The sequence below is a fragment of the Lipotes vexillifer genome, unplaced genomic scaffold, assembly GCF_000442215.2.
Source record: "Lipotes vexillifer unplaced genomic scaffold, Lipotes_vexillifer_v1.1 scaffold591, whole genome shotgun sequence".
Classification (NCBI taxonomy): Eukaryota; Metazoa; Chordata; class Mammalia; order Artiodactyla; family Lipotidae; genus Lipotes; species Lipotes vexillifer.
The window spans coordinates 5,372,027-5,399,687 of NW_006791954.1; the positions used below are offsets into that span (position 1 = coordinate 5,372,027).

General features: G+C 47.9%; 2 protein-coding genes across 2 annotated transcripts; both read left to right on the top strand.

The window, feature by feature from the left end:
- Positions 1-5,850: 5,850 nt before the first annotated feature.
- LOC103088761 (eukaryotic translation initiation factor 1) lies at positions 5,851-7,473 on the top strand. The gene is made up of 4 exons (XM_007465220.1): positions 5,851-5,881; positions 6,576-6,760; positions 6,876-6,977; positions 7,429-7,473. Exons 1-4 carry the CDS (start codon positions 5,851-5,853, stop codon positions 7,471-7,473), a joined length of 363 nt encoding a protein of 120 aa, XP_007465282.1.
- Positions 7,474-26,822: 19,349 nt separating this feature from the next.
- On the top strand, positions 26,823-27,362 carry GAST (gastrin). Its single transcript, XM_007465221.1, has 2 exons — positions 26,823-27,033; positions 27,176-27,362. The coding sequence occupies exons 1-2, from the start codon at positions 26,823-26,825 to the stop codon at positions 27,274-27,276; spliced, it is 312 nt and encodes a 103-aa protein (XP_007465283.1). The 3' UTR covers positions 27,277-27,362.
- The last annotated feature ends 299 nt before the right edge of the window (positions 27,363-27,661 follow it).

Consider the following 27,661-nt stretch of genomic DNA (forward strand, 5'->3'; position numbering starts at 1 on the left):
TGCCAGTTATCCCACCAGCTGCCCAGAAATCTGACCTTGGATGTGACAGGGCCTCCAGCGATCCCCAGGATTCCCTCTAGGTCACAGGGTTTTCTGTAGCACCAGAGCTACAGGGAGGCCGCTTGGACCAGATCAGCCATCTGCCTTGGTTACCATGGAGATGCCTATTTCCCCAGAGGATGTGATCTTTTCCTGGTGAGAGATTCTGCTGCTTCCACGCCAGGTTCAGAGCCCTGGGGAATCTTAATCAAGGTTGAAGGTCCCCAGGAGTCCCACACAGCCATGCCCTTGCCATGTTCCAAGCTCACCCTGGAGAGGTGCCCACCTCTGTCCCCCCCATTCTCAGGGACTTGCTCCTGTCCCCTGCGGCTCTGAGCTCTCTCTCTTTCCCTTCTCCGCTGAGAATCTGGCATTATCTACTTAGTGATTTAATAACATTACATTTTTATCCTGTCACACTTATTTTTCTCTTTAAATCTCCTCAAAAGCTTAAGAGAGAAAGTATTCGTATCCCTTTGTGCAGATGAAAAATATGGAGGCTGGGAGACTAAGTCACCCAGGCAGGAAGAGGTGGAGGTGATACTCAGATTCAGGTGCTCCAGAGCCCGTGCTCTGGGGTCAGGACTCGGAACTAGAGTGCGGTAACGAACAAGACAGTATTATCAGCAGGCACCGGTGTCACTTTCAGACAAATTTGTCCTGGCTCCATCATTACTCTTCAAGCTCCCCGGGCTGGGACAACCTCTGCACTAGGCGGTGGACTCTTTTTTTTTTTTTTAAATAAGATTTTTTTTTGATGTGGACCATTTTTAGTCTTTATTGAATTTGTTACAATACTGCTTCTGTTCTATGCTTTGGTTTTTTGGCCCCAAGGCATGTGGGATCTTAGCTCCCCTACCAGGGATCAAACTCACACCCCCTGCATTGGAAGGCAAAGTCTTAACCACTGGACCTCCAGGGAAGTCCCTGGATAGTGGACTCTTATAGACCCTCCTTGGAAATGTCCCCAACGGGAACACAGAGCTACAGACTTTAGACCTGGAAAAGGCCTTAGAAATTACTGAGTCCTCCTTCTAGGGGATAAAATGGAAGCCCTGAGAGGCGAACGGGGTTCGCCCAGGAAGCTGGTGGTAACCAAGGCCTGGGTGTCCCACTTTCCTAGCCACCTGCTCCTGGCCTGACCTCTGAACAGTAGGCTGGCCAAAGCAAAGCCTGTGTGTGTGTGTGTGTGTGGCAATAACTGTTTACAGTGCACCGAGGTCAGGTCTGGCACCGGACACCAGGTCCCTGTAAGAGGAGCTGGGGAACATGCTTACCTAGGGCCACCCTCCCTGCCCTGCACCGGGAAGCCAGGTCCACAAGCTCCCTTTAGAGCCCAGGGTCAGGCCTCTGAAAAGGCCCTTCTCTCAGTGCTTCACGCCAGGACGCTCTAAGAGGGCAGCAGAGGTTGCAGCCTGCAGCCAGCGGTTGGCCATTCCTAGTAACTGAGCAACTATGAGACAAGTTGGGACCTGGGACTCTTTGCTGCAGTGTTTGCACCTGAACAAACATCTCCTAGAGCAACAGAATGGAAAGAAACTATGAGGGACTAAAAATAACTGCATGCATGTACAGTTGGGGCAAATTATGGATAACAAGATACAAAAAGACCAAAAACCCAACTGCCACTTCTGAGGACCCGGGAGCAAAAGCAGGGTACTGCGCATGCCCCCTGCACTCAATACCACCAAAGGGGTGGGCAGACCTCCTGAGCCGCCACTCTGGCCCGACCCCTGGACACACCCCTACCTCACCCCATATAGGGAACCAGCTCGCCCCTCCTCAGGAGCAATCAAGGGAACCGGTTGCTTGTTTTTGCTCCCGCCATACTACAGCAGGGCCCCCAGTACAGCCTTGCCTGAAATTCTTGCCTGGCCTCTTATCAATTTCTATTGATTAAGGAGGGCCAAGAACCCTAACTGGTAGCACCTACAATGCCTGTTCATTCGACAAGCATTGAGCAGCCACTGTGTGCAGGCACCTACTGCACATACACAGCAGAGGAGAGAGGCACGTACCCTATTCTTTTGAGCTCACAGTCTAACAGGGAGATAAATAAGGGGACTGGCAAAGCCAGACCACGGGCATGCCACCTGTGCCATCACACAGGGCCCCACGCTTAGGAGGGCCCTGTGCTTGGCTTAATGTTCTGCTGTCACTGTCTTCAAATTCTGAATCATTTTTGAACAAAGAGCCTCACGCTGTCATCTTGTACCAGGCCCAGCAATTTATGTAGCCAGTTCAAGGAACAGGCAAGCACAATGCAGTGTGATTAATGCCAAAGAGAGGAAGCGGGGGCACAGAGATGACTCCCAGCTGAGTACTGGAGGATGAGTGGGAGATATCAGACTGAGAAGAGGAGGGAAGAAAAGGGACAGCACGTACGGACCCTGCAACGAGAGAGATCGGGTGCTTCATAGAACGTTGTAGAACGTGGGGAGCGGTGATACACCATGAGGTGAAGGGGAACTAGGACCAAGAAAAGCCAAGATAACCCTGAAGAACAAAACAGAGGACTCATGCTATTGGGCACAGAGACTTTTTATAAAACTCCTATAATTGAGAGATAAATAGAGCAGTGGAGCAGAACAGAGAGTCCGAAAACGAACCCATGCATAAATGGAAATACAATTATGATAGAGAAGGCAGGACAAATCAGGTACTAGTCAATAAATGGTGCTGGGACAATTGGCTATCCACATAGGAAAAAGAATTAGACCCCTCTCTCACATCTCTCACACACACCCACACACACACACACACACACAATTCCAGGTGGTTTAAAGACCTAAATGTGATTGGGAGACTGGGATTGACATATATACACTAATATGTACAAAATAGATAACTAATGAGAACCTGCTGTATAGCACAGGGAACTCCGCTGTACAGTAGAAACTAACACAACATTGTAAAGCAACTATATCCCAATTTTTAAAAAAAGACCTAAATGTGAAAAAGCAAAGCTTTAAAACTTTCAGGAGAAAAACAGGGTATCTTTATAAACTGGAGGCAGAGAAAAGATTTCTTCACTATGACATAGAAAGGATCTTTTCCTAAAAGGAAAAGATAAGCTGGACCACATTGCTATTTTAAATTTTCTTATAACAAAATATGTGTGCACACTGGGGGAGCCAGCTCTGACTCTTTCACTCTCTCTCCCCAAACCCCCTTCAAGCACAGCCACGTCTATGAGTGTAGAGGCTTCCAGGTGGAGGAAGGTTGTGTCCTTAGCTTCTTCTGGGATGGGTGTGAGACTGGGATGCCCATGCCTTCTAGCCATGGTCCCCCAATTCCTGATATCAAGGAAGCCAAATGATTATTCAAAAGACTACTTAGTAAATACGGAATCAAAAAAACTATCAAGAAAAATGGTATAGATGATCTTACTTGCAAAACAGAAATAGAGAGACACAGACATAGAGAACAAACGTAGGGAAACCAAGGGGAGAAGGGGGGGTGGGGGCATGAATTGGGAGACTGGGATTGACATATATACACTATTGATACTATGTATAAAACTGATAGCTGGGCTTCCCTGGTGGCGCAGTGGTTGAGAGTCCGCCTGCCGATGCAGGGGACACGGGTTCGTGCCCCGGTCCGGGAAGATCCCACATGCCGTGGAGTGGCTGGGCCCATGAGCCATGGCCGCTGAGTGTGCGCCTCCAGAGCCTGTGGTCCGCAACGGGAGAGGCCACAACAGTGAGAGGCCCGCGTACCGCAAAAAAAAAAAACTGATAACTAATGGGAACCTACTGTATAGCTCAGGGAACTCTACTCAGTGCTCTGTGGTGACCTAAATGGGAAGGAAATCCAAAAAAGAGGGGATATATGTATACATATAGCTGATTCACTTTGCTGTACAGTAGAAACAAACACAACATTGTAAAGCAACTATACTCCAATAAAAATTAATTAAAAAAAAACTATCAAGTACACCCAGCTTTTCCTCCTTTGGGGTTTTCCATGTTATGGGCTCTTTCTCTTTAAGCATCAACTGGGAAGTCACCTCCTCAGAGGCCTCCTGAAGCCCTTGTTGTGATGTGCTCCAAGGACAAAGAACAAGATAAACTCAAAGGGCCAACATCACCGGAACAGAGAGTTACCAGACCCTTGTCACTCTGTCACAATGAGACCATTGCAACATCTCTGAGCTTTCCTAAGCAGCATGCCTTGCTCCTTTCCCATCCCATATAAAGGAAGGTATTCATCCCACTGGAAACATGTGGACCCTACCCAATTGGCAGGTGACTCACAAGTCCCTGGCTATAAAAACGGACAAGCAACCCATGCTCATCGTCGACTTTCCCTGGCTACCAGGAAGTCGGCCCACTGTTCTTGCAGCGACCCTTCTCTTTAATAAACTCTTCCTGACATTCTGCCTTGTGTCTGGAAATTCTTTTCCAACCCATGCTCAGACCGTGACACTTGTCACTCTCTCATGTCACCTTATTTACTTCTTTCTTGGCACCTGTCACAATCTGTCATCTTATTTATTGTCTCTCCCTCCCATTAGACTCCACTGGTGCCAGTGACCCTGACCATCAAGATACATAAACCCACAGTCCTTGGGGCCAGCATACATTTTTATGTTTGCCTTGCACAGTGTTTTTCCAAAATTAAATTTATTGGCAATGATTAGAAATCAAAAGATTTTATAGAAACATCTGAATTTCAGGGTTCTCTTGAAAAAGAAGATCTAGCACAATGGGCTGGAGCCGCTGCAGCCTCTGATTTTCATCCCAGCGTTCACCACACCCCGTTACACCACCCTTGGCTGTCTGCACTCCTTTACCTTACCTCCCTGGTCCCTGGAAGCATGTGGAGTCTAAAACCACACTAGGTACCCCTGCAACTATGAGCATTTCAATTAATAAATTGAAAGTGCGAGAAAGGTTGACTGTTTTGAAGCAAATAGTTCAACTAAGCTCTGGGAAGGCTCAACCCTACACAATTTGTATGACAAAAGTGCATGAATTCTTCTTGACCCCCAGAACCAGCGTTACTCTCCCTTGAACTTGTGCTAATGATCTGGGAATTCTTTCCTTAGACGATCTAAACGATACGTTTAAAGTAGATTAATCCATTTTTAGATTTGATTCATCTAAATGATAAATTAATCTAAATGATAAAGTTAAGGTTTTGGTTATACTATTGTACGTTGAAAAAGTGCCGCCCTAAATCTGTTACGGAGCAAATCTGCAAAGTAGGGAGTAAGTGGGTAGTTGGGTGGGTATGAGATAGTGGGAATTTGTCGTGTTTGGGAGGGTCAGCATCTAAATCCCCTCTAAGGAGCGCCAATCTACCCCAGGAAAAAACCCTTCCCTGCAACAGGGTCAAAAAGGCGGAACAGGCCAGAGAACATAAGGTGCAGGCGCAGAAACCTCCGCCAGTTGTCTGCACCGGCCACCTTCCTCTAGCACTGCGCAGGCGCCTAGACGAACCAACGCTTCCCTCCCCCTTCCATCTCTCCCCTAGTCGAGAGAACGCCCTCTCGCAGCACACAGTTCCTGCGCGAGCGCCGTCCCGCGTCCCCGCCTCCGGACCAATTGGAAGCGGCGGCGCCCGGGCGCAGGGGGCACAATGCCGTGGGTGGGGCCTGGACGTGAGGGCAGCGCGCTGGCGTCACAGGGCGGCTACATAAGTGAATACAGGCACCGCCCCTCCGCCCCAGTCACTGAGCAGCCGCCGAGGACTCAGCAGCCTCCCCCTCGAGCCCCCAAGCTTCCCGACGCTCCGTCCCCCGCGCCCGCCTTCTCCAGCCGCCGCCTTCCGCAGGCCGTTTCCACCGAGGAAAAGGAATCGTATCGTATGTCCGCTATCCAGAACCTCCACTCTTTCGGTAAGTCCCGGAAAGGTCCCAAGAGGAGGAAGGCCCGGGCGGGGCGCTCCGGGTCCGCAGCCAGGGCCCGGAAAGCTGCTAAGCGTTCCGTACGTTAGTGAACTTGGATAGAGGAGAGATGTCCGGGCTCGCAGGCAGTGGGGCCGCGACCTGGGCCCTGGGGTTGGCCCCCGAGCGCGACCGGAAGGAGCGGGCGGGAGGTCAGCCCTTGGGCGGGTCCAGCGTCTCGGGTGGCGCATTTACTAATGGCTCCCTGGCCTTTTCGGGCCACACCCGCCCCTCCCGCCACCTTTTCGTCACATCCCATACGTCACCGCCGTTGTCACGGAGCCGGGAGGGAGAGGCGGTGCCAGCCATAAGTGACAGCTGCGCGCGCCAATGGGGCGGGAAGCGTGGCCCCGCCTCGGATCTTGGGTTCCGGCCGGTTGCATCAGCTGGGTGGGGCGCCGCCGGCCAACCCTGGCTCCCCCGACATGTGATCGGCTTTCGAGGGCGGGCCTGGGGCAGGAAGCCCAGACTTTCTCCCGGACTGGGGAAGCCGGCCGTCCCGGACTGACCTGTTCGAGAAGAGCCAACAAAGAGCATATCTGATCTGACCAGGCCCTGACGATTTCAGTATCAGTTTCTGCACACGGAAGAGATCCAGTGGGATCTGAGCACAATAGCACTAAACGAGCTTGACCTTTCTTCCCAGACCCCTTTGCTGATGCAAGTAAGGGTGATGATCTGCTTCCTGCTGGCACTGAGGATTATATCCATATAAGAATTCAACAGAGAAACGGCAGGAAGACCCTTACTACTGTCCAAGGGATCGCTGATGATTACGATAAAAAGAAACTAGTGAAGGCATTTAAGAAGAAATTTGCCTGCAATGGTACTGTACTTGAGCATCCAGAACATGGAGAAGTAATTCAGATTACTTTCTGAAAAGGGTTATTAGTGGCATTCAGGCCGTTGTGCTGCCTAACTTGTTTTGATTGCATTGTCCTTGCAGAAATTTGCCTGCAATGGTACTGTAATTGAGCATCCAGAATATGGAGAAGTAATTCAGCTACAGGGTGACCAGCGCAAGAACATATGCCAGTTCCTCGTAGAGGTGAGTTGTCACTTCCTGTTAGTACATTTGTGCCTCTTACCTGGCTAACTAATCTGAGATCTGCCTAGTCTAGTCAGTTTCTGCTGGAGATGTAGAAGTTTGTTTTCTAAGGCTAAGCCAAACAGTTGAGTTTTTGAAGTTCATAGACAAAATGTATTTCTGAAAGCAAGGGATTTGTCTGCCTTAAGTTTACTGTTTACATGGATCTGCTTTAAGGGTGCAATTGCATGCAGACAGATAGTAAAACAAGCAGGATGTCTGGTTGGCTGTTCCTAAGTGCTAAAATCCTATTACACCACTGGTGGTTAACTGAGTGTACTCTGAGTTGAGAGCATCTGGGCTCTGGGACTTCTCTTGACCAGTGTAGAAGCAGGAAGACAGGATTGTTGTCATCAGAAATGGAGGCTTTAACTCTATTTCCTCTTTAAAACTGCCCTTTTTTCCTTTGCAGATTGGACTGGCTAAGGACGATCAGCTGAAGGTTCATGGGTTTTAAGTGCTCCTGGCTCACTGAAGCTTAAGTGAGGATTTCCTTGCAATGAGTAGAATTTTCCTCCTGTCCCTTGTCACAAGTTTAAAAACCTCACAGCTTGTGTAATGTAACCATTTGGGGTCTGCTTTTAACTTGGACTAGTGTAACTCCTTCATGCAATAAACTGAAAAGAGCCATGCTGTCTAGTCTTTTAAGTCCCTCATTTAAACAGAGGTCAAGCAGTAGGCACCTGGCAGTGTCCGGCCTGAAACAAAGCAATAACAGTGATGTTTCAGCCAAGTCCAGAGCCCTAAGATCACAGGTGGCTATGTCTGGCCAGAAGCTCCTCAGCAATCCCTCTACGGAGTTCCCTGCCCTAAGAGAATGTCGCCACCTGAACAGCCCTCGGTGAAGCTGAGAGTGGAGGATGGGGTGAGGCAGCGACGGCAGCTGTACTGCTAGAGGGAGTCTTTGATTATCAGGGGAAAGATCCCCTGGTGTCTCCAACGTGACCAGGTGGGCAGAGCTTAGAGCAGCCACCTTCATTCTACTGAGGTGATGGGACATCTGGCTTGCCACCAAGGTCTTTTTGACCAGACATATCCTAGCTGATCGATGTCCAAACTAGAATGTGAGGCCAACCTTCTATCAGAGTTAAACTTTTGACAAGGGAACAAATTTCAAACCGATGTATCAGTCATGTAGCTGTAGCGCTCGCAGCTTACTAGCAACAGCTGCCCGATGCCACGTGAAGTAACAAACTGGTTTTGGGGTTTTGGGGGGGGTGTTTTCCCCTTCAGTTTTAATGTTATGTAATGTATTTAAACCCTTATTTAAATAAAACTTGTTTTCAGAAACATCTGACTTGCAGATTTCTGTTTAATACATCGTCATAGTCAATCCTGTATGTGTGGAGGAAGCACAGAAATGGCAGGAGGGGTTACAGCTGCACCTGCAGCTCCTCGCGTGGGGCCTCAGGAAAACTAGTGAGCTTGTCCCTCCAGGTGCCCCCCACGTCAGCTGTCCTGTAAGCATTCAGCCAGAGCCATGCTGTCCTATTAATCTGAAAGAAGATGCTGCTTGGCTGACAGACACTTGGTCAACTGCCTGAGTGGTTTAGTGGTTGTGGAGGAACTTGCCTTGTGAGATGACAGAGCAGGGTTGGTTTGGAAATCCTTGGCTTCCCTTCTTAACAGGTCTTAAGGACCGTGACAACATGATAAGTATGGTGTGCGACTTGATGTAATTCACAAACCCTAGAAAAGGCATAACGAAAGTAATTTTTCTAGAGAATAGGTTTGTAGTATTAAAAATCTAGTTACTAAAATGTTGGAGAAGCTGATACTTAATGTTGGGAGGCCATCCCTTGACAAAGGGCAATGAGTAATGTATCAAAGTCTGCTCTTAGGGCCATTCTGTTAACAAAATCTTCCATTTGTGGATTATGAACTGGTCAGACTTCAAACTCTGAGAATGGTCGTTAGGAGTCAACCCTTCCCCTCTTGGTTGCCAGCCCATTTTGTAAATAAAGGTTAGCCTCCCACATAGAGGCCACCCTGGAGCCAGGGAGGTGTTTGTGGAAGAGGAGGACCAATGAGATGCAGGACTGAGCCAGTGGTAATTGCCCTGAAAACAAGATTCTAACCCCAGAGGCAGAGGCTTGTAACCCAAGAACCTAGAAAACTGATTGTGTTTAATAAACAACTTACCACTTGGCTCCAAATGTAGTGGCGTTGTTCAAATTATGTGGATGATACTTTTAAAAATCAGAAGGATCTGACTGTTAACCAAAAGGGCTTACAGGGGCTTCTGTTATAGAACAACCTAGAGGCCAAACCCACAGAAGACCACAATCAGAATATGGGATGAGGGGCTTCCCTGGTGGCACAGTGGTTATGAATCCACCTGCCAGTGCAGGGGACACAGGTTCGAGCCCTGGTCCGGGAAGATCCCACGTGCCTCGGAGTAAGTAAGCCTGTGTACCACAACTACTGAGCCTGTGCCTTAGAGCTTGCAAACCACAACTACTGAGCCTGCATGCCTAGAGCCCATGCTCCTCAACAAGAGAAGCCAATGCAATGAGAAGCCCATGCACCACAATGAAGAGTAGCCCCCGCTTGCTGCAACTAGAAAAGCCCGCGTGCAGCAGCAAAGGTCCAATGCAGCCAAAAATAAATAAGTAAATTTTTTTTTTTTAATCTGTTTAAAAAAAAAAGAAGATGGGATGAAACAGTAAGAGAATCCTGTGCCGTTGATGTGCTGGTCCTGTGCTAGGTTGTTAACATCTCTTGTGGCTATTAAAGACCTCCAGTTCTCCAGAATGGGACTATTCTTTGGAAAACTGGCAACATCAGTATTCAGCTGTCTGGAACCAACCAAAACAAGTATCTGAACATAATGGCAAGAGGTTTGTGAACATTATTTATTTATTTATTTATTTTGACCTCACCAAATGGTATGAGAGATCTTAGTTCCCCCAGACCAGGGATCAAACCTGTGCCCCGCCTAGTGGAAGCTTGGAGTCTTAACCACTGGACCACCAAGGAAGTCCTGGTTTGTGAACATTCTAATCAAATTGACGTGACTTGGGTGTATCTCAGGGAATGAAATAATTAAGAAAGACTAGGGACTTCCCTGGCAGTCCAGTGGTTAAAAATCCATGCTTCCACTGCGGAGGGCACGGGCTCAATTCCTGGTCGGGGAACTAAAATCCCACATGCCACGTGGTATGGCCAAAAAATAAATACACAGGGCTTCCCTGGTGGCGCAGTGGTTGAGAGTGCGCCTGCCAATGCAGGGGACACGGGTCCGTGCCCCGGTCTGGGAAGATCCCACGTGCCGCGGAGCGGCTGGGCCCGTGAGCCATGGCCGCTGAGCCTGCGCGTCCGGAGCCTGTGCTCTGCAACGGGAGAGGCCACAACAGTGAGAGGCCTGCGTACCAAATAAGTAAATAAATAAATAAATACACAAATGGGCGCGCCCCCCCAAAAAAAGCCTAACTGTCTCCATTTGATAGTTAAAAAATATGAAATGTGGAAATTCCCAAGGCTAATAGGTGGTTGCACATTTTCTTGAACCCAGGACTCTCCACTGCTCTTCCCAGCAGATGACCTAAATAGTTTATTTTACAGAGGTTGCATGCTTGGTATATGCAGTGCAGTATGCAAGGAATCATGGGCCTCAAAAAGGCTAGTCAGACACCCTGTGCTTGGGATGCTGACCCCAGATAGGGGTGTGAGACTGGCACACAGCCGTGACACAAGGCAGAGAGGGGTCAAGGCCACCAGTGGCTTTACCAAAGAGCTGCAGGATCTCTGAGGATTAGGAAATGTTCCCCACTTCCATAGGGCCTCCCATAGGACCCGGGAAGGCTTCATAAAGGGGGTGCCATCAGAAGCAGGGCATTCCAGGCAAAGAGAAGGAATCAAGACCCAGGGGTGGAAGCACCTAGTGTGTGTGAGGAAGCCATGGCTGGAACAAAGGCTCTGCATGGAGCAGAAATAATTCAGTACTGCCTCTCACTATATGCCAGGCTGGTGCTAAACGACTCATTTCACAGTACGGACCCAGTCCCATGGTAGACAGATTCAGAGGGAATATAACTTAACCAGCAGGTAGGTGGGGAGGAGCGGGTGGAAGAGAATAAGGGCTGGGGGAAGACTGGTGTGAGGTCAGAGTGGGCTGAGCCACGAGCTAAGACGTTTTGATGTTGATATGCAAAAGAATCGCAGTAAAGAATGTCTGCCAGGGACTTCCCTGGTGGTCCAGTGGTTAAGGGTCCGCGTTCCCACTGCAGGGGACACAGATTCGATCCCTGGTTGAGGAACTAAGATCCTGCATGCCATGCAGCTCGGCCAAAAAAATAAAGACTGATTAGGAAGATGATTAATAAAATTTGCGGCCAAAAAAAAAGTCTCCCAGTTCTCTGCTCCTTAGTTCCTTTCTCCCACCCCCAGTTTTTTCTCTCTGCCTCATCCTTCCCCTCTCTTCCTTCAGTCTCCTTGCCCAGCCCAATGCTCACCCTCGGCAACGGGGACAAGCAGGACCAAAGACAAAATGAAGGCAAAATGCAGACTGGTGAGCTAGAACTACTTTAAAACCTATTCAATTTTTAATCTATAAATAGGTCAAAGAAACCCAGTATATTCGTGAACAAACATTGTACCAGGAGGCTCTAGAATTGACTCCCTTCCTTGTTTACCAGCCTGGGTGGTACCCCCTTGTGGCATCAGTGTCAAAACACTTTACTATTAATCTGAAAAAGAATGAATATATGTATATGTATAACTGAATCACTATGCTGTACACCTGAAACTTAACACAACATTGTAAATCAACTATACTCCAATAAAGTTTTTTAAAAAAGAATTAAATTTTAAAATCTATATGGGAGGGACTTCCCTGGTGGTCCGGTGGGTAAGACTCTGTGCTCCCAGTGCAGAGGGCCTGGGTTCGATCCCTGGTCAGGGAACTAGATCCCACATACATGCCACAGCTAAGAGTTCACCTGCTGCAACTAAGAGCCCACATGCCACAACTAACACCCGGAGCAGCCAAAATAAATGAATAAATTTTTTTTTATAAAAAATAAAATCTATATGGGAAAAGAATCTAAAAAAAGTTGAATATATGTATATGTATAATTGAATCCCTATGCTGTACACCTGAAACTAACACAACATTGTAAATCAACTATATACTCCAGTAAAATTTTTAAAAAAATTAAAAAAACAAAACAAAACAAAAAACTATTCACTGTCACAATTACTTTGAAATTAAGAGCTCCTTGACTAATTTTTAACTTTTAAGGAGATAAGACATTATTTCAAAATTAGCTCATAATCTGAGGCTTTGGTAATTTCTTCACTTGCACTCAACTCCAATTAAAATATTCATAAAATGCACTGTTCTTGGGGGAACCTGTTAAAAATTCAGATTCTAGGCCTCCCCCAGGACAGTTTGGCTGTACTGGGTATTAGCTAACCAGTGCCCAGGTCCCAGCTACTTTTCAAGGGCCTACAAAAATGTCTAAGGACTGAAGAAAAATGCATCATTTCCAAAATCTGACTCAAAAACTGCAAAATCAGCATAATTGTTTAACACTACAAAAGCTAACATTGTCAATAGCTGCAATATAATTCTTATATAACTATATGTAAACATAATAAAGGTTCTAGAGAAAGAATATTATTTTTAACAAAACTCAGATTTGTAAAATTTATCAATATGTTTTCCAAAATGTTACAGAATTGCTTCCTCCCTCCTCAAAAAAAAAAAAAAAAAAAAGTTACAGAAAATGTATGTCTATATGGCCTGTGAGTACATTTTATTCATTTGGTATGAGGTGTGACGTAGCCTCGGAGGATATTACAGAGACCTACAAACTCCAGGAAATGACCCTGCCTTTAGGGCCAGAGATTCTGATCCAGAAGCTCTGAAATGGGGCTCAGGAACCTGCCCTTTAACCAGCATCAGCCAGTTCCTATGGGAGGGCCACAAACCGCATGTGGGAAAATACTGCTGTGGCTAATGGGGAGATATTGAAGAAACTTGAGCAGGAGAGAAGCATCAGCAGAGCTAAACTTCAGGGCAAGTAATCAAGAGTATTTTATCTAAGGGACTTCCCTGGTGGTCCAGTGGTTAAGACTTTGCCTCCCAAGGCAGGGGGTGCAGGTTCAATCCCTGGTCGGGGGCCTAAGGTCCCACGTTCCTTGCAGCCAAAAAAACAAAACGTAAAACAGAAGCAATAGTGTAACAAGTTCAATAAAGACTTTAAAAATTGTCCACATCAAAAAAAATCTTTAAAAAAAGAGTATTTTATTTATTTAAGATGGTAGAAAAAGGGGTGACTGAGGGTTACCAGCATCTGAGAAACCAACCCCTGAGACTATGTGAGAGTTCATGTATAACGTATGTGTGTGCATCTTCTTCCAGACCTTCCATAGCTTTAATCAGATTCTTAAAGGCAGCCACTACCCAAAACAGTTAAGAATCTCTGGCCCGTGATTTCCTCCCAAGACTTGCAAAGCCCCAGGGATTGTCAAAGGTTTTCCAGGCACATCACTACAAGCAGTAAACGTGCCTATTTCAATGTTGATTTTTAAAATTAATAACTATTTAAAATATTTAAAAATAACTCTGAAACAGAGTGTGTGTTGAGCACAAGGCGCACACAGCGGCCAGACTCCAAGGCGCTCAGAAGCCCGCACACGACTCACTCGCTGCACAGCCACTATCACCAGCCGTCATCCAGCTGCAGCCATCCAGATCGTTGCGAGGTTCAAATTATCTTTAATCTTAGACCTTTATGGTTAATTTATACCCAGAATGGACAACTGGTTGAAAACAGGAAGCATAGGGAACGCAGAGGTTGGAAAATGTTAATGTGGGAGCATAAACGTGACAGTCATTCTGTGCGTGTGTCAGGTCATTGATTCTCACTCCATTTCTGTGAAACAGTAGAAAACAAACACAGGACCAAATCAGGTGCAGGGAGATTGCGACTTACTTAGGTTCCATTGTCCCATAATGAATGGAAACAGCTAAAGACCTGCTGCTCAGCAGCACCTGGGAGCTTGTTAGATGTGCAGAATTTCAAGCCCCACAGTCGACTTAGTAAATCAATCTTTTTTCGGGGGGGGCTGTGCTGGGTTTTCATTGCTGCGCGTGGGCTTTCTCTAGTTGTGGCAGGCGGGGGCTACTCTTCGTTTCGGTGCATGGGCTTCTCAGTGCCATGGCTTCTCTTGTTGCAGAGCCCCGGCTCTAGGCGTGCAGGCTTCAGTAGTTGTGACGCATGGGCTCAGTAGTTGTGGCTCGTGGGCTCTAGAGCGCAGGCTCAGTAGTTGTGGTGCACGGACTTAGTTGTTCCAGGACATGTGGGATCTTGCTGGACCAGGGATCGAACCCGTGTCCCCTGCATTGGCAGGCGGATTCTTAACCACTGCGCCACCAGGAAAGTCCCTCAATCTTCACTTTAACAATCTTCATTAACAAAGTTTAAGAAGCATCAGCTTGGACCATAAAATTAGCAGACCTCATAGAGTGATCTGCAAGCTGGTTAAAGAAAGACGGTAACGTTATGAGTTTAAATTTTTTATAAATGCATTTCCCATTACAGTTTCAGGTATGCATTGAAATGCACAAAAACAGACCGTTTAAGAATGGAAAGCAACAGTTATGAGCTAAATATGAACTGATTAGTACCATGGTACACTGATTAGTACCATGCATCTCCAGATTATTCAAGCAGACAGCACCTGAAAATTATTTTTCTCCCAATATGCTGTTTTCATTTTATGACACAGCAGCTCCTTTGTAAGTACCAGGTCACATCCATCCCTTGGTACCTATCTCTATTTGCTTTTAGACCATTTATTTTGTTTAAAAAATAATAATAATAAAGCTGATTCTATTGAAACGCAATAAATAAATAACATGGCACCGGCTGAGAGGTGCAGAAACCTGGCTGTCACAGCAGTCAGCTGGGGCGCTCTTTACTGGTACCAAGCCTGAGCTCAGCCCTCAGAGCCTCAGTCCAGAACCCCTGGAGTGGCCCACAAGTAATCTCTCCATTCACCACTACCGAACCCTACCAGATCTGCAGGTCCTGTTCATCTGATTAAGGATGTCAAAAACAATGTTGGAGGAGAAAATACAGTGATGGCTATATAAAATGTGGCTTTTCATTTACTGGGACCAAAGACAGTGCCCATCTCTCATGTGCTATCTGTAATGTGCTTGCATAAGTAGCCTGAAACTCTCTTATATCACCCTCCAGGAAAAATAATACAAAGTTTATTAAAAAATATAAGGTGATCCGTATGGACTACAGCTTTAAAAAAACTACATAATGAAATTTAAATCTGCATTTTAACATATATTTGTTCTCATAACCAAGCATGATGCAATACCACTTTTTTTTTTTTTTTTTTTTTAACAAACGTATTTAAAGGTGGGGAAAGAACCAGCTCTCCAGTTGAGTGCTTTGGGTTTTTTGCATGAGAGCAGTGAATGACATGAATTAAAAGTTGTTTAAGTTCTAATGATGGAGGGGGTCTTGAATACACTGAAGTCATCTGAACTTTGTTTTTTAGGCAGTGCGAGTCTTAGCTCCTGGCCTTGTTCTACCCGTGTATCATTCAGTAGTTTAAGAAAAAAAAAAAAAAGAATTGTGGACAATGGTTGTTTTTAGCGGAGCACAGGCTCCGGACGCGCAGGCTCAGCGGCCATGGCTCACGGGCCCAGCCGCTCCGCGGCATGTGGGATCTTCCCGGACCCGGGCACGAACCCGTGTCCCCTGCATCGGCAGGCAGACTCCCAACCACTGCGCCACCAGGGAAGCCCAATATCACTTTTTAATTTGTCTAAAATCGTGCTTTTTCTTCTAATTAAATATAAACAATGTTTTGTCACTTTTTAATGGGAAAGTCAAATTTTATCTTTAAATGGTATGATTATTACAGATATTTTATTTCATTTTTTTTTATTGAAATATAGTTGATTTGCATCGTTGTGTAAATTTCTGCTGTGCAGCAAAGTGACTCAGTTTTACATATATAAATACATTCTTCTTTATATTCTTTTCCATTACAGTTTATCACAGGATATTGAATATAGTTCCCTGTGCTATACAGTAGGACCTTGTTGTTTATCTATTCTATATGTAATACTTTGCATCTGATAACCCCCAACTCCCACTCCATCCCTCCCCCATCCCCCATCCCCCTTGGCAACCACAAGTCTGTTCTCTATGTCTATGTGTTACAGATTATATTTTAAATTAAGCTTTAAAGAAGAACCTACCATTACCAACCTCAAATAAATTATCTTTTACTTAAAATGCCTGGCGTATACCTGGCATATGATGAAAATGATCTAAAATTCCCAAGCTGGTTCTCTAGATTCTTGTGGTGGCTTGTGGCGGCTTATGGAATCTTAGTTCCCCACACACTCAGCAGTGAAAGTGGGGAGTCCTAACCACTGGACCGCCAGGGAATTCCTCTCTAGATTCTTTTTTTTTAATTTATTTATTATTTATTGGTTTATTTTATTTATTTTTGGCTGCATTGGGTCTTAGCCGAGGCATGTGGGATCTTTTATTGTGGTGCGAGGGCTTCTCTCTAGTTGTGGCCTGCGGGTTTTCTCTCTCTAGTTGAGGCATGGGAGCTCAGTAGTTGTGGCACGTGGGCTTAGTTGCCCCGCAGCATGTGGGATCTTAGTTCCCTGACCAGGGATCAAACGCACATCCCCTGCATTGTAAGGCAGATTCTTTACCACTGGACCACCAGGAAAGTCCCTCTAGATTTTTCGTATGAGAGTAAAAAGGATCATTGATACAAAAAATTGAGACTCACTGAGAGAGATCTCAGATGTTTTCCTGCTGGAGGTGGGACAGAAGACACGGTGTGGGTGACTCTGAAAAGCTTTCCCAGGTTTATGACAGTGCCCAGTGGGCTCATGTAACCCAGGGTTTCTCAGCCTCAGCACTATTGATATTTGGGGCCAGGTAGTTATTGGGGGGAGGGAGAGGAGGTGGTCTGTCCCGTGTATCATAGAACGTTTAGCAGTATCTCTGACCTCTACGAATTAGATGCCAATAGCACTCCTTCCCCTACCCCACCTCCCCAGACAACCAGAACTGTCTCTAGACATTGCCAAATGCCCCTGGGGGCAAAATCATGCCTCCCTTTTGAGACCCACTGATTTCTCCCATCCTTTCCCTCCTGCTCTACCAGATAGGCTAACCCTGCTCATTTTAAACTTCTCGTATCATGAGCCATTCATTCATTCAATAAGCATTTATTCAGCACCTAATATGTGCCAGATAGTCTTTGAAGCACTGGGGATATAGCACTAAACAAAGATCCCTGCCCATGTGGAGTTTACATTCCAGTGGGGGAAGATGAACAAAATCAAACAAATGAATTAGATCCTTGTCCAGAAGGTGATAAGTGCTATGGAGAAAAAGAGAGCAGAAAAAGAGTGCCTCTCCCTGTCACACACTGAATGTGACCCTTTGCCTAAACACAGTGGAAATAATTTAGCTATTTGTACAGTGGTTGGCTTAGCATCTGACTCCCCAGCTAGAATAGAAACTCCATGAGAAAAAGGTGTGGTTTGACTTGTTCGTTGCTGAACCCCCGCATGGTACAGCACCTGCACCAAGTAAGTACTCCGTAAATGTGAATGAATGAGCGAATGAATGAATGAACACAGCCAAGGGTTGGCAATGGGGTCTGGACATGGAAGAGAAGGTGTGTCTGGAAACAGCTTTAAGATCATGAACCCTGAAGTCATGACAGGGTGAGACCATCAAGGGAGAGAGAAGGGTCCGTACGATCCCTGTGGAACTCCTATATTTGGAAGGAATGGAAGGTTCAAGCAGGTAGAGAGGTTGAATGGTGCCTAGCAGGAGACCTTAAAGAAGCCCAGAGGGCTGGACTACAATGCCAAGTGCTGCAGGAAACAACTGTAGGCAACGAGGAGACACCCAAGGCCAATGAGTTGGTGACCTTGAGAAGGGTCAGAAGCCCCTTTTCAAGGAGCAGTGTAGGGGGTGGTGAAGAGGTGAGTGCATTGGATACACACTACTCCTCCTTAAAAATACATATTTTATTTGACTATGAAAACGATATGCACTCACTGAAAAATTGGAAAACAGCAAAAAGTAGGAAAAAAGAAAACAGAAATCTATGTAATCCACTATGTGAAAATTTCCCTGTGTCCTTAACTGTTTTTCAAAAACACCATTATTGGGCTTCCCTGGTGGCGTAGTGGTTGAGAGTCCGCCTGCCAATGCAGGGGACACAGTTCGTGCCCCGGTCCGGGAAGATCCCACATGCCGAGGAGTGGCTGGGCCCGTGAGCCATGGCCGCTGAGCCTGCGCGACCGGATCCTGTGCTCCGCAACGCGAGAGGCCACAGCAGTGAGAGGCCCGCGTACCGCAAAAACAAAAACAAAAACCCAGTGAGATGACACTTCACTCAGTAGGATGGCTATAGTCAAAAAGACAAAAAATAACCATTTTTGGTGGAGGATGTGGAGAAATGGGAACCCTCATACATTGTTGGTGGGAATGTAAAATGGTACAGCCTCTGAAGAAAACAGTCTGTCAGTTCCTCAAAAAGTTGAACATAGACTTACTCTGTGATCCAGCCCTTCCACTCCTAGGTATATACCCAAGAGAGCTGAAGACATATGTTCACGTAATACCTTGTACGTAAATGTTCCTAGCAAGCATTGTTCATAATAGCCAAAAAGTGGAAACAACCCAAATGTCCATCTGATCATGTTAATTGATGAATGAATAAATAAAATGTAGTATATCCATGCAATGCGATATAATTTGGCAAAAAAGGGAACAAAGTACTGATACATGCTGTAACATGAGTAAATCTTGAAAACAATGCTAAGTGAAAGAAGCCAGACACAAAAGGCCACGTTTTGTATGATTCCATTTATATGAAATGTCCAGACATATCCAGAGACAGAAAGTTGATGAGTGGTTGCCAGGGGAAAGGAGGAATGAGGAGGGACAGCAAAGGGGAACAGGGTTTCCTCTTGGGGTGATGAAAATGGTATTAAATAATGGTAATATTTGGGTAACTTTGTGAATATCCTGAAAGCCCCTGGATTGTATACTTTAAAAGAGTGAATGGTGTGATATGTGAAATATATCTCAATAAATAGGTTATATGTATTTTTTTTTAATTGCATCCTTTCAAAGCTGGCTGGGTGAGCAAATTATGAGCAGGGATTTTTGGCTCTTGCCACATGGCACCACTTTGGCTGTGAACACAAATGTCCTCTACCCTCTGCCAGGGATAGTGTAGAATGAGATGGGTTTATAAATGCAGGAGAACTTCAGTAAAGCCTGAAGAAATACACTGCCCCCTCTCCCTTCCCTGAAATAGCTTTTCACAATAGCCAAGTGAGGCTGCAGGTAAAATCAGCCATCAAAACCTCCTCCCGTTTCTCCTTAGCCCCACTGTCCCTCCAACCAACCCCACTCAAAGACTGCCATACAGGGAGCAGGAAAGCAGCAAGGAAAGACTTTTATTTAATGCTTGTGAAATCAAACTGCCTAAGTTCAGATCTCAGTGGATGAGCCCTGTGTCCTGGGAAAATCACTGTGTTGACTCTGGGATTGATTTGATTGATTTGATTTTATCCTACTTAGGAGATGATAAGTTATTCTTTGATCAATGCCAGCAGAAGACAAAAGACTCCTGGGTCAGAGACAAATAACCTTATTACTTACAACCCAGCTAACAGCATGATTTGCATCAATTCCCCTCGCCCCTCAAGCTCCACAGTTGGTGACACAATATGGACCCAGATGGATGCTTTGTGGGCAGTAGTCGCAGCTGAGGAACACTGAGCTTGGGGAATCTCCCTACTCCCATCAGGAGATCAAGAACCTCATCCTTCAAGGTTACTCACTCCAAAGACAACTCCGAGACATGGCCCAGGTGAAGAGTGGTCATAAGCTTGCATTCTTGGCCTCCTCAGCAAGAACATTCAGGGATGCTCAAGGTCCATAGTGGACCTTCATTGCTTCATTGCTTCTCCCAACAATCACCAACTCTTTCTGTGCCTTCGTTTCTTCAGCTATAAACTAGGGACAAGATTGTTACCCTCCTTGTGGGGTTGTGGTAGGGATTAGAAGACATAATGCATGTAAAGTGCTTACCATGGAGGTCTGGCCATAGAAATGCTCCCTAAATTTTAATCACCGTCATTCTGGGAAGAGGGAGGGGAAACGTGCTATAGATGTCAGGAGGCTTTCATGAAGGAGAGCTTCAAGGTCCAGGGAAATAGACAAGGTTCCCCTGCTTACATCACCCCCAACCACCTATGGTACCTTAAGCTCGCATCATACTGTCTCTCCTTCAAGAGAAAAGGCATGAAGACCCTCTCGATCAACACTGTGTCCCCAGGGTCAGCACAGTGCCTGGCACTCAGTGAGAACTTAGAGAATTTTTGTTGAAGAAACAGATGAATGCATGAATGAATGAATGAATGAAAAAGTGAAGGCACAAGGTCTCTAAGCAGGCAGGAGGGTCTGGGATGAAGGACCCTGGTAGGGGGGTTGATCTTGAACGGGGCTATGCCCCCTCTAGTAACGGCAGAAAGGAGAAAAGGATGGAAGGCAGGGATTTCCCTGGTGGTCCAGTGGTTAAGACTCCACACTTCCACTGCAGGGGCACAGGTTCGATCCCTGGTTGGGGAACTAAGATACCAAGGGGCCTAAAAAAAATAAAAAAGGATGGAAGGGAGACTTGGACAACCTTGGTCATGGTGGAGAGATAGGGGCTTATGTCAGATGACTTTGAGAGTGAAGGGAGAGAAGATTCACAAGGTTGCCAGGCAACAGCCCAGCTGCAGAATATTAATCTGCAGACTATTAATCTGTAATCGAATCAACCGGCCACTTTCAGGAACTTTCCTGTTTGCAGAGAGAGGAAGACAGAAACTAAGAGGTAGTGGCATCCTCTGCCAGGAACTGGGGGCCAGCCTGGCAGGTTCTGAAGCAGGACAGGGGCAGTAATCCAGATGCACCACACGCAACTGAAATGACAAACCCTGTGACCCAGGCTGGGGAGGAAAGTGAGACCGGGAAGGGTAGGTGGGTTGTGAGGACCCAGACGGGGTTGGGGAACTGGAGGTCCCAGCAAAGGTAGATTCAGCAGGCGCTGGGCTTCAGAAGAAAGGGTAGAACAGGAGGCTGTGGGCGAGGAGAGGCTGCAGTAGCCGGAGACCAAGAAGACGGACCAGGTTCACAGTTCAGCCGCCTCGCCTCCTACCCGTGGGGTCTGGGGTAAGCGACTCAACCTGGCCAACCATCCCTAAAATGTACGTGAGGAAAGAGTCCTCTCACATTAGTACTTTTAGAATTATTTTCCCATTTAAAAACACTATCGGTGGGACTTCCCTGGTGGTCCAGTGGTTAAGACTCCACACTCCTGATTCAGGGGGCCCGGGTTCGATCCCTGGTCGGGGAACAGATCCCGTGGGCCGCAACTGAGACCCGGCGCAGCCGAATAAATATTTTTAAAATAAAAACACTGTCGAGGAAGTGGGGGGAACTTCCCTGGCAGTCCAGTTTTAAGACTCCGCGCTTCCACTGCAGGGGGCGCGGGTTCGATCCCTGGTTGGGAAACTAAGATCCCGTAAGCCGTGCAGCACAGCCAAAAAAAAAAGAGAGAGAGAGAGAGAGAGAGAGAAAGAAGGTGAGAGGCAGGGCCAGGGAGAGAAGGCTGGGATGGGAGCACCTCTGCTCTCTCTCCTCTGCGCCGGGCCTGTCACCTGCCCTTGCGGTTGGCGGGTGGCCTCTCCAGTTCAGCCTGAGGGCATCATACAGGCTGTCCTCTTGGTCCTGCTACCTTATGACCTTCGGACAGCAGGTGAGGCCAGAAGTCGTGAACCCACCTCCCTCTCCCCAGCCCCAGTCCCAGCCCTGGGAGGAACCGTGGATGCCCTTGTGGATATGAACGGCACCCAGGTGCCACTGTTTGTCCCAGCACCTTCACACCCTCCAAGGCCCCGTTGCCTGGGGCAGGGTGACTGAGTCACCCGTCAACCTCTCCCTTTTTCCATATCAATAACTGATTAGGAAGCCAAAGCACTGCCTTCCTGACAGCAGCTCATCAGAGGTTTCCCAAGGTCAGTCCTGGCAGCAGGGAGTGTAGCTGGGGCGAGGAGCGGGGGACATGGTGGCAGCGGAGTCCAGGGAAGCTTTTCCCCTTGACAGGGAACCATCGCTTTTGTCTATTTTATGTGTCCCCCCTCCTCAAGAATCTAAACTCCACCAAAGCAACGAGAGGGCTGGTCACAGTCACCTCTTATCCCCAGGGCCTCATCCAGACCATGGTTTACAGCACATGCTCGATAACTGGAACAAAAATGGACTAGATGGACAGTCAGATGCCCTGACAAACATCTCCCTTAATTGCACTGGAAAAATCACCCGCAAACTCACTCAGGGTCCGTTCTCACTGACAGAAGCCCTCAAAAGGCTGGAACTCCTTGGATTCATTTTCTAGTGTTGCCATAATAAATTACCACATACTTAGAAGCTTAAAACAATGCAAATTCATTCCCTCACAGTTCTGTAGGTCAGGAGTCCAGGTATAGCATGGCCCACTGGGCAGAAATCAAGGTGCTGCCAGGGCTGCATTCCTTTCTGGAGGTGCCAGGGACAAATCCAAGTTCAAGTTCATCCAGGTTGTTGACTGAATTCAGTTCTTTGCGGTCATGGGGCTGAAATCCCTGTTCCTTGCTGGTGGTCAGGGGGAAACACTTCACTCCTTAAGGTCACGTGCATCCCTCATCTCGTTGCCCCCCACCCGTCTTCAGACCAGCAAGGGCTGGTCCTTCTCATTCTTCAAATCTCTGTTTCATCCTTCAGCCACATCACTTCTGCCTCTGGCCAAGGAGCGCTCTCTGTTTTTAAGGACTCATCTGATTAAATTGGGCTCACTCAGATCATCCAGGGTAAACTTCCTATTTTAAAGTTTGTAACCTTAATCGCATGTGCAACATCTCTTTTGCCATGCACTGTCACATCTTCACAGGCCCCACCGATTGAGGTGTGGACCTCTTTGGGGGACCATTATTCTGCCCACCACACCCTCACTGGGAGGAGAAAGATCCCAGAACTAGGAAGATAGAGACCTGAGTTTCCGGCCCAGCTCTCCTCGGTCAGTCATGTAAACTCAGGACTGTGTATGCAAAACGTGTGCATAGATCTTGTCACATTCCCCCTTCACCACAGCCCTGTGAGGTAGGAATGAGTGATTCCCATTTCACAGATGAGGCTAACTGAGACCCAGAGAGGCTAAGGGGAGAAGATGCAAACAAATTAGATGCCCACGATATTCTGGGCAGCTGTGCTTTATGTACATCATCTTCAAGACTCCTCTCCAAGTGACTTCCTTCATTTCCTGGGGGGGATAAAACAGCCATCTGCCCAAAACTGGAAAAGGACAGAGCCGGGAGACCCTTCCCTTTGCCATCGGACTAGCTCCCCTTGTGAGGAGAACATGCAGTTTCTGTGACTGTGAGCCCCCGCCCCCCGCAGGCCCACCAACGCCCACCAGCAGCAGCTGTCTTCCACCATCACCTATTGCATGGGAGTACCTGCTTCTATTTTGCGCAGTGGCCACGCCTCCAGCAACCAGCCTGCAGAAGAACAGTCAAAGGAGCATAACACCCTCCTCAGCAGAAATCAAGTCTTGGGCCCTATACAACCAGGGCTCTGCTGTAAGCTTATAATTTCCTGTTACCACAGCAACGCAAACGCCTTTATTCCCCTAGCCCGTGAGCAGAGCTGCTCCCCACCCCACCTTTTCTCCCAAGCCCCCTCAAAGTCCCTTCCATCTCTGAGATTCTGTGATTCAATTACTTATCAACAATGCCTGCCCCGTTTTTGTCGTTTTCATTTATTTCATCTGCTGAGTCGCTGAGTCCTGCCCCAGATGTGAGTGGTTATTTATCAGAACGTTTGGCCACTGGTTGCCATGGACACTTCACAGCCTGCTTCTTTCATCACCTGTTCATTTTCAGCAAGTCTGGCTGTGAGCGTGGGTACCACGGCCCCTTATGATAGCCAGGGGCATCAAAACTCCCCCAGACAAGGAAGGGCCCTGATGACACATGAACAAGAGCTAAATCTCTACCCCCAACTGTGGAAAAATCAAACACAGCCTAGAGCTAGTTATATCCACCCAAACCAGGTTGATGCAGCAGTTTATCAAATAAGTTGACCAAACGCACCCTTTGGTTTTCTGGTACATTCGGGCAAATGCTTTAGTCTCTTTCTAACCATTTAAAGATGTATATTGAAAAGTGCAGATTACTGTCTTGCTTTGAAAACAAAATGAGGGAGCCTGGAAGTGCAGGAACCTCAAGGAGCTGGCTTTGATGGGGGATGCAAGGGGTGGGGGAGGAGGGACAGACCCGAGAGATGATGGGGAACCCCAAGCTAAACCCAGCCCAGCGCAGAGGGCGTCAAAGGCATCAGAAGGGGGACGCTCAGGGTTTTCCAGGTAAGGGAGGTGAAGGGGCTTCAGAGGCAACCAGGACGCAGCCACTAGGCAGAGAGAGCGGGGCCATCAGCCCACGGCCCATTGCTCCTGATAACTATGACACGTCCTGTTTGCAGAGCCCAACAGAGGGGACAGGGGATCAATACATCACTCCACATTCACACACTCCCTGCTCTTCAAACATGAACATCTCGGGAAATATGCTTCCTCTGAATCTAAGGTCACTCGGTCCATCCAACTGGGATGTGGTCCAAGGAATGATCACCAGGCTGCTGACCCCAAGGACATGGCGGGGGGCTCTGTCTTGAGCCCAGGGAGCCTGTCTCCCGCCTGATATGCCCAGCTGAAGAATTGCCCCCACTCTGCCCCTGCCCCTCTCTCTGTGAAGTTCAACTCGCCTTCCCTTCCCCCACATCTGGACGGCTGACTAAATGACAGGGTGGGGCGGGGCTGAGGTACGGGTGCCCATCCTTATTCCTCTGCGGTGGGGAGCCTGGCCTCCTGGGGAGGAGGGTTTGGGAGGGCCCTTGAGGGTTTATAAGTCAGGCTGGAGCGCCCAGCAGAGCAGAGAACTGAGGCGCCAGGCCAACAGCAGCGACACGCATCTCCCAACTCTGCAGGTGAGAGCGCCCAGGAAGGGAGGGGCGATGCTGGGAGGAGGGTTAATGGGACCCCTGCCCTCATCCAGTTAGCAGCCTCACACCTCAGTGTCTCCAGGGCTGGGAGCCTTCCCTTAGCCCTTAGCTGGCTTAGATCTCAGCTCTAGGACCCACCCTGGCATCCCAGCCCTTGCCTTCAAGCTGCTCTGCTGCCTCAACCAGGGCCCTTCCCTGACCCCCTGACTCCATGCTCACCCCAGCCCTGCGGGGTGAGGATGAAGACTATTCTCCCATCTCTCGGGGGAGAAAACTGAGGCCCAGAGAGGGATGTGACTTGCCCAAAGTCACACAAATTGGGCAGGGTTGGAACTGGAACCTACAGCTCCTAGACCCATCTCAAGCTCTTTCCTCGACCAGCACTGTCTCATGGAAATTTCCATGTTGGTGGTAACATTCCACAGCCTCACTGTCCAATACGGTATCCGCCAGCCACATGTGCACTAAAAATGTGGCTTGTGCAAGAGAGGAATTTGTGTGTGTGTGTGTGTGTGTGTGTGTGTGTGTGTGGCCACCCAGCATGTGGGATCTTTGCTCCCTGACCAGGGATTGAACCCGTGCCCCCTGCAGAGGAAGCACGGAGTTTTAACCACTGGACCGCCAGGGAAGTCCCAGGAATTTTTAATTTTTATTAATTTAAATGTAAAGAGCCACATGTTGCTGGTGGCTACCATATTGGACAGCATCGCTCTAGATCACTGGTTTTTCAGGTTTGTTTCTTTAGCAGCAGAACCCTTTCTCTTCCAAAAGAAATCTAACAGAGAAAACAGATGAAACCAGTAATTTATTAATACAAATGTATTCTTCGAAGGCAACATTTTTATTATTTACTTCCGATAAATTTTAGATTTGTTTGAGTGTCCGGTTTATTTCTGTATTCTGGTTTCCCCAAACTTGATTCACCTTGACACACAGCTGCAAATGGTGACAGTTTCAGTTTGTTTGTTTGTTTTTTAACTGCTAGATTATAATCAGAGGATAGTCCTCAGGTAAGTGAAAATGGCAGGAGAACCTTTCCTCCGAAGGCTGCACAAAAACAGGGTGACCCCACTACACAGTGAATGTGCTGGTTGGCTGCATAGAAAGGTGTGAGCAGCTGAGTGTGCGTATCCCATTCCTATTACTATTTAAAAGTTCACTTTCAGGGCTTCCCTGGTGGCGCAGTGCATGAGAGTCCGCCTGCCGATGCAGGGGACACGGGTTCGTGCCCCGGTCCGGGAGGATCCCACATGCCTCGGAGCGGCTGGGCCCGTGGGCCATGGCCACTGGGCCTGCGTGTCCAGAGCCTGTGCTCCTCAACGGGAGAGGCCACAACAGTGAGAGGTCCGCGTACCGCAAAAAAAAAAAAAAAAAAGTTCACTTTCAGTTGCAAGACTTAAGCATTACAGAACCTCTCACGTGGCCTCAAATTCTTCAGAACAGTTTGAAAACCATTGTTCTGGCTTTTAAATTCCTCCAAGAGAAACAGTCACTGTAACTAGGGTAGGTAAGGAGCAAAGGGGCAAGTCTTGAGGTTGGGAGTTAGGGGAGGATCTGGCAGGACCTGGAGGAACAGACCACAACCCCACGCAGAATTGCAGACCCGTCAGCAGGGAGGGTCCTGGCCCTGCCTCTGGGTGCCTGGACAGCCCCACCTTTAAGCTCCACCCCTCTCCCCTTTGCAGACAAGATGCAGCGACTGTGTGCGTATGTGCTGATCTTGGTGCTGGCTCTGGCCACCTTCTCTGAAGCTTCTTGGAAGCCCCGCTCCCACCTGCAAGATGCACCCTCGGGTCCAGGGGCCAATAGGGGCCAGGAGCCACGTGGGCTGGACCGGCTGGGCCCAGCCTCTCACCACCGAAGGCAGCTGGGGCTCCAGGATCCCTCACACTTGATAGCAGGTAGGAGCTGCTGACAACAGTCCCTACTTGCCTTGCCCAGCCTGCTTTAGCCAAGGTCCCCCCAGGCTGGCCCTGGCCTCAGTCTCCAGAAGCTAGGTACCCTTCCCCCGTCCTCACCACCTCTCCCACCTCTGACCCTCAGGCCTGTCCAAGAAGCAGGGACCGTGGGTGGAAGAGGAAGCAGCATATGGCTGGATGGACTTCGGCCGCCGCAGTGCCGAAGAAGCGGACCTAGGCCCCTAGAGCCAAGCTTGAGAGCCCAGCCACCTCCCAGCCCAGCCTAGCCCAGCCCCATGAAACATAAACCGAAATAAACTAGCTTCCAATGGATCACATTGTGTCAAGTGTCACGGGGCAGGGAATGGGGGTGGCTGTGGCAGAGTTGAGACAGGGAGGAGGGTTGAGCACGCCCCTAGGGGCAGGGATACTGGCTAAGTCTCCTGGGTGTCCCCAGAGCTTAACGTTCAACAAGACTCTGTAGTGTGGATGGGAGAATAGACGGTGTTATCGCAACCAGAGTGAGCCTTCTAAAAGAGAAATCAATCATGCCACTCCAGAGTCAACCCACCAGTGCTTTCCATTGCACTTAGAATAAAACCTAAGCTCCTGGGGACTTCGCTGGCGGTCC

What these genes read in the sequence shown, in the direction of transcription:
- LOC103088761 (XM_007465220.1), top strand. Translation starts at nt 5,851, where the DNA reads ATGTCCGCTATCCAGAACCTCCACTCTTTCG. An exon ending in CCAGAACCTCCACTCTTTCG is followed by an intron (nt 5,882 to 6,575) that starts GTAAGTCCCGGA and finishes CTTTCTTCCCAG; the next exon opens with ACCCCTTTGCTGATGCAAGT. An exon ending in TATGCCAGTTCCTCGTAGAG is followed by an intron (nt 6,978 to 7,428) that starts GTGAGTTGTCAC and finishes TTTCCTTTGCAG; the next exon opens with ATTGGACTGGCTAAGGACGA.
- GAST (XM_007465221.1), top strand. Translation starts at nt 26,823, where the DNA reads ATGCAGCGACTGTGTGCGTATGTGCTGATCTTGGTGCTGGCTCTGGCC. An exon ending in TCCCTCACACTTGATAGCAG is followed by an intron (nt 27,034 to 27,175) that starts GTAGGAGCTGCT and finishes TCTGACCCTCAG; the next exon opens with GCCTGTCCAAGAAGCAGGGA.